Consider the following 6659-nt stretch of genomic DNA (forward strand, 5'->3'; position numbering starts at 1 on the left):
TTTTTGCATAAATTTAGTAATATTTCCCTATCTATACTGTTCACCAATAAAATATTATTTCTATCCATTAAAAATTTAAAATCCAATTTGATTTTAATCCGTTCAAATATAAAATTGACACTTAAGAATAGAACAAATGAGTTTTTCAAATATATAAATGAAAACTATAATTTTGCAAGTTAAGAGATGTTTTTGCAGCTGTTAAAAAAAGAAGAAGAGGTTTTTGCACAATATTATCTATAATAAATAATAAGTCAACATAATATTAACAACATTTAGAAAAGAATGAATCAAAATTTATAGATACATAATGATAATGGTGATTTATATTTGAATAACAGGTGGTGTATGTGACCATCATCAATATTATAAAGAGATACGGAGTACAAAATAATTTAAACGTCAGGACGTTACATCACTACATCAGTTTTTGCATAATATAAAAACAAAGTATCCACAAAATCAAAAGTTATAATCATATTTTACCTGTTAGGGTTTCAATAGCGATGGTAAGAACAAAAAGATGAAAGCTTTTCTTTTCAACAAAAAGTTTCTAAACACCATTCTTTTTTCGACACCTAAAATGATTAAAATCAAAGATCCAATTCGACTTAAAACAATTTTTAAATTAACAATACTAATATAAACTCATCATTTAATTACTCTAAACAACATAATAATATTAATCTAATAATTAATTAGTTAATTAATAATAATAATAATAATAATAATAATAATAATAATAATAATAATAATAATAATAATAATAATAATAATAATAATAATAATAATAATAATAGTAATAAAAGAGTGTGATTTTCATTCGAGTAATCATCTGCATCTCACGTACACCTAAAATTGGCAAGTAACAAAACATTGTTGTGGCAAAAACTAATATTTGCACAAACAACAGTGTCACTAAATTGTTGACCTATCACTATTTTCTTTCCATAATATTTTTTTTTTCTTTTTAAATATGTATATACATACCACATACACATAAAGCTTAGAGCTACATATATATATAATTTAAATATATACTGTAGCAAATAAATTAGATGTGATCAACTAGCTAGCTAGTATAATTTCCATTTATACTCACCTCAACAAAACTGATTTACTAGTACCAGCTCATTCCAGGTGACTGGTAGCCTAACATGGTTTGTTGCTGCATAATTTGTGGGCTCGATTGTGGTAACTGACCCATAAAGCCGTCAATCGAACCATTACTTTCGCAGTCATTTCGTGACACCATAACGCTACCATTGTTGCTGTTTCCGGACAGAAAACTTCTAGTGTATGGTGAACTAATATTACTTGTGTGATGAGATTCTTCGGTCCAAAACAAACCAGGGAGCGATCTTTTAACAGGAAGGATGTTGTTGTTGTTTTCATTCGATGAAGTAGTTAACATAGGATCGAATACAACGTTATGATTATGTTTATTCTCGAACATCGTATTGAACCCTGATATCGGTCTATTAACACCGAGTGATAGTGATGGAGGTATTGATGCTAACATCCCGCTCATACTGTAATCGTTGCCATCGTTATCAACCGGCCTTTGCACATTCTTCTTCTTGTATATTCGGCATAACACCCAATCATCCAACTAAAAATGTCAACAAAATTATTTATCAACATCCAAAAAAATGTTCAACCTACAAATGTTGCTTTTTAATTTGTACTCTTACTTTCTCAAAAATATTGTTTTATACGGAGTAATAACTTTTTCATTTAAAATAAAATATGAGAAGTGATCTCTACACAGTCAAATCTTATCAATACACAATTAAATATGTTATGAGTTAAAATATACTATGTATTTAAGATAAATGTATTTAAGAAATAAATACATTATTTGTAACAATATACATTATTTTAAAGGTAACATGAGAATTTAGTGATATTAATTAATAGTTATATTTTATAAGTAAAAATTATACTAATTTGTAACAATATAAATTGTAAAGTGAAATATTTTTTAAACGAAATGAGTAAGTGAAATAACCAGTTTTAAACAAAATTTCTTCAAAACTTTTTATTTCACAAAACAAATAATCAGATAAACAGTTTTGATAAAAGGATGAAAATTAAAAATCAATAACTACGAAGTAATAAATTACCCTTAAGGAAGCTTTTTTATTTGTGGGATCACAACCAGGTGGTTTGGACATAGTTTTGTTATCAGCAAGGCGATATTCATGCATGATCCAATTGGTTTTGGACCCTTTTGGTGGTTTACCACCATAAAACACGAGCGCTTTCTTCACACCAACTTTTTGAGTCCCATCTGACGTCAACACCGGTTTATCGGTTCCAGTCGCTTTCCAATAACCCGAATTCGCCGCTCTATTCGGTCGTGCTCCGTTTGGATATTTTCTATCTCTCGGGCTAAAAAAATACCATTCTTGCTCTCCAAAAGTTGCCTTAGCTATATAAATAAAAAAACATGTATAAAAAGAAAATACACAAAGAATTTATTTTGTAATTTAAATTTATTAAATTTGTACCAGGAAGCTCCCATGGGTCAAACTTGTAGAGGTCAACATCGGCGATGATGGAAACCGGTAAAGGGACGGAAGCGGCTTTTTTCTTGAGGTAGTGAACAACTAATTCTTCATCGGTTGGGTGGAACCGGAAACCGGGTGGTAACTGCAGTTGTTTTAAACCCGATGATGAGTCCGTACTCTCCATCTTTTTATATTTTATTAATTAAAAATTTGGAAATAATGATCGGAAGGGAAAAAAAAAAAAAACATAAGTATCTTGAAGACAGGGGAGTAGAGAGAGAAAAATGAAGAAAATAAAATGGAGAATATAAGTTGATGAATTTACATGTGGTCGCCTTTTTATATGGGTATACGGACCATGGTATATTATAATCGTATTTCTAATTTCTAATGGCATATTTTCCTCATTTGAATAAAAAAAAAAAAAAAAAATTGAAGGTGTCGTTAACTATCTCAATTAAGTGTCAACTTCGCATAATATGTCAAGTTCTTTATCGACCAACATTTTGAACTCGTAAATTCGACGCACTTTTTTACACGCGATTCCGACATTTTTTTTCAACCTGCGTTTTCGACGCGCGTTTTTTACCAGAGTTTTCTACTAGCGTTTTGGAGGCGCGTTTACAACTCGCGATTTTGAGGCGCATTTTCGAGGTACTTTTTTCGAGGCGCGTTGTTCGAAAACGCCCTCAAAAAGCGAGTTGAAAATGCGCCTCCATAACGCTGGTCGAAAACTCTGGTATAAAACGCGCGTCGAAAACGCATGTCGGAATCTCGCGTCGAAATCGCGAGTTGAAAATGTTGGTCAATAAAGGACTTAACATGTTATGCGAAGTTGACATTTAACTGAGAAAGTTAACAAAAATTAATGATACCGCTCCTTTTTGTTTAACTTTAAAAAAAGAAAAAACTTAATTTTTTATATCCGAATGAAATAAATTACGTAGAATAGAAAACATGAAAAATAAGTTACCTTTTATGGAATTTCCCTATTTCATATACCAGTAATTAATACTTTAATAAAATCGTATATATTGTTCTGTATATAATATAAATTCTAATCTAATCTAAACAGAGGAATATATTCAAATGAATCCAACTTTTAAGTTGAGATTCAAGGGATCAATCAGAGTGTGACATGTGGTACGACAATCACATGTGATTGGAAAAAAAAATTCAAAAATATTTTTTTTCAATCACATGTGATTAGATTTAACATGTAGTAAATCACATGTGATTTTGCGTGCCAATCACATGTGATTGTAAAACCCAATCACATGTGATTCTGCATGTTAAATCCAATCACATGTGATTAAAATTTTTTTTTTTTTTAAAATTGAAAAAAAATGATTTTGAATTTTTTTTTCCAATCACATGTGATTGAATTTGACATACAGAATCACATGTGATTGAGTTATACAATCACATGTGATTAGATTTGACATGCTAAACTTTAAAAAAAAAATTCAATTTTTTTTTAGATTAGTTTTTGAATTTTTTTTCAATCACATTTGATTGTCGTGCCACATGTCACGTTCTGATTGATCCGTTGAATTTTAAGCAAATTGTTTGATTTAAAAGATTACAACTCAATCTAAACATATAGAATAATAAAGAAAATATTGAAGATTCCTTTCGAATTTTGCGGAAGAATTCAAAAAGATAGATGTATTTTTATACAGACCAGTTTAGTTTGTTGCAACATGAGCTCAGTCTACATAAATTGTTGTATATTAGTGTTTTAAGTTTTATAGTTTTGATGATATATTTATATGCAAAAAAAAAAAATTATATTTTCAAAAGTAATTAGATTATATACAAGGTTTTAAGCATGTAAGACCTTATTTAGTGGTGATGGGGTGATGGGTTTTTTTTGAGGTTTTTGTAAGGTATAGTGCTGAGTTGGCAAATGTGATGGGGTGAGGGCGTGAGAGAGTTTGTAATGGTGGGCGTGATGGTTATGTGATGAGTTAATTTTAATTTTAGTTTTTTATTATTATTATTATTATTATTATTATTATTATTATTATTATTATTATTATTATTATTATTATTATTATTATTATTATTACAAATATAAATCACTAGTTTTTTTTTTAACGTCACTTTTATTAAAACAACATCACGGTTACAATTTTTTGAAACTAAAGATTAAACACAATAACAACGATAATAAAGCTAAACAACGATAATAAACAACGATAATACAACAAAACATTTAGAAATCATTGAGATCAGGAGAATCAGACGAATAGAATTTACCGTCCTTGTCGTATTGTGGCCCGGAGGGCACGTAGTCCTCTTCATCAGACTCAATTTTTTCGCTCTCATCCCGAAACTCAATAAACAACTTGATGATTTCGTTGCTGGTCACTGCTCGACCCACAAGCATGGTCCAGTCTTCTTCATCTTTAAAAAGAATGACTGGAACATTGGGTTCCTTGAAGAACCACACTTGTGAGAATGCAAGAGGTATGTTCTCTTTGAGAAAATCAAGTAGTTCAGACAACGGATAATTTCGGACATTCATGCAAAATACTCCTTTTGTTCAGAATTGACGGTGGAGTAATTCTTGACCTCGCGGTCGAATTCTCCACCATAGTTAACTTGAAGCATAACATTCATCTGAGACATTTTGAACTTATAAATTTTAGATTTAGTAGAGAGATAAGTGTTTGAGGTGTGGTTTGTTAACAAATGAGGGGTTGTATTTATAGGGGTAGAAGCACTTATTTGAATGAATCCAATGTTTGAATTAAAAACACATGTTGAATATAGCTTTAATAAAGTAATAGTAGAATACAGCTTTTAACAGAGCATCTCTGCTCAACACAACTTTATACATAGCATCTCTGCTCAACACAACTTTATACAGAGCATCTCTGCTCAACACAGCTTTATTACAGAGCATCTCTGTTGAGTATCTTTGAACGAATCCAATGTTGAAATTACACAATTTATTGAAAATTAAAATTACACAATTTATTAAAATACAACAATTTATTGAAATTCAAAATACAACAATGACACTATTTAAGCATTCATAGTTCTAAAGTTTGGGGGAAGGCTCCAAATGTGTTCAGTAAGATCATGTCGAAGTTGATCATGAACGTTTCTCTCTCGTATTTCTTGTTCTCGTACATCACGAAGTGGCAAGTAATTCTTCCTCGAGCCATGTAATGTTAATGAAAGGACCCGTTCATATCGATTATAAACGATTCACAATAGTTGATTTCATTGCGAGGTACCTGACATCTATATGATACATTTTACAAACATTGCATTCGTTTTTAAAAGACAAACTTTCATTACATCGAAAGTTGACAGATATGCATATTCTTTCATAATATATCCAAACTATGAATGACTTAATATTAATCTTGATGAACTCAACGACTCGAATGCAACGTCTTTTGAAATATGTCATGAATGACTCCAAGTAATATCTCTAAAATGAGCAAATGCATAGCGGAAGATTTCTTTCATACCTGAGAATAAACATGCTTTCAAGTGTCAACCAATAGGTTGGTGAGTTCATAGGTGTATCATAATCATTCATTTCCATAATTTTAATAGACCACAAGATTTCATTTTTATATTACACATAACTTGTGTAATAAAATAGTACGCATAACCTGCGAATTAAAATTCATTCATATGGTGAACACCTGGTAACCGACATTAACAAATGCATCTAGAATATCCCCAAATATACATGTACACTCATCTGTATATAAAATCGAAGTACTAAAGCATCCATAACCTAAATGGGGTTTGTTAGGCCCAATAGATCTATCTTTAGGATTCGCGTCAATTAGGGGGTCTGTTCCCTAATTCTTAGGCTACCAAGCTAAAAGGGTGATACCCGGTATAATGATTCAGCCATAGAATGTAGTTTCAAGTACTTGTGTCTATTTCATAAAACAGTTATAAAAGCAGCGCATGTATTCTCAGTCCCAAAACATATATTGCAAAATCATTTAAAAAGGGAGCAAATGAAACTCACTATACAATATTTTGTAGTAAAAATATTCATACGACGGAACTGAACAATGTAGGGTTGGCCTTGGATTCACGAACCTATATCATTTGTATATATATTAAAACATATACTTGTAATCGAACAAATATATATATTTATTAGTG

At 30.3% G+C, this 6659-nt stretch overlaps 1 protein-coding gene across 1 annotated transcript; it reads right to left on the reverse strand.

The window, feature by feature from the left end:
* Positions 1–929: 929 nt before the first annotated feature.
* On the reverse strand, positions 930–2776 carry LOC139857526 (NAC transcription factor 56-like). The gene is made up of 3 exons (XM_071846324.1): positions 2514–2776; positions 2127–2434; positions 930–1612 (listed from the first exon to the last, which is right to left on the reverse strand). The coding sequence occupies exons 1-3, from the start codon at positions 2695–2697 to the stop codon at positions 1121–1123; spliced, it is 984 nt and encodes a 327-aa protein (XP_071702425.1). The 5' UTR covers positions 2698–2776; the 3' UTR covers positions 930–1120.
* Between the last annotated feature and the right edge of the window lie 3883 nt (positions 2777–6659).

The sequence above is a fragment of the Rutidosis leptorrhynchoides genome, chromosome 7 (assembly GCF_046630445.1).
Source record: "Rutidosis leptorrhynchoides isolate AG116_Rl617_1_P2 chromosome 7, CSIRO_AGI_Rlap_v1, whole genome shotgun sequence".
Taxonomy (NCBI): Eukaryota; Viridiplantae; Streptophyta; class Magnoliopsida; order Asterales; family Asteraceae; genus Rutidosis; species Rutidosis leptorrhynchoides.

Coding starts and splice junctions, on each gene's coding strand:
- LOC139857526 (XM_071846324.1), bottom strand. CDS start 2,697: ATGGAGAGTACGGACTCATCATCGGGTTTAAAACAACTGCAGTTACCA. Junction 2,435..2,513: donor TGACCCATGGGAGCTTCCTG/GTACAAATTTAA, acceptor TTATTTATATAG/CTAAGGCAACTTTTGGAGAG. Junction 1,613..2,126: donor ATAAAAAAGCTTCCTTAAGG/GTAATTTATTAC, acceptor TGACATTTTTAG/TTGGATGATTGGGTGTTATG.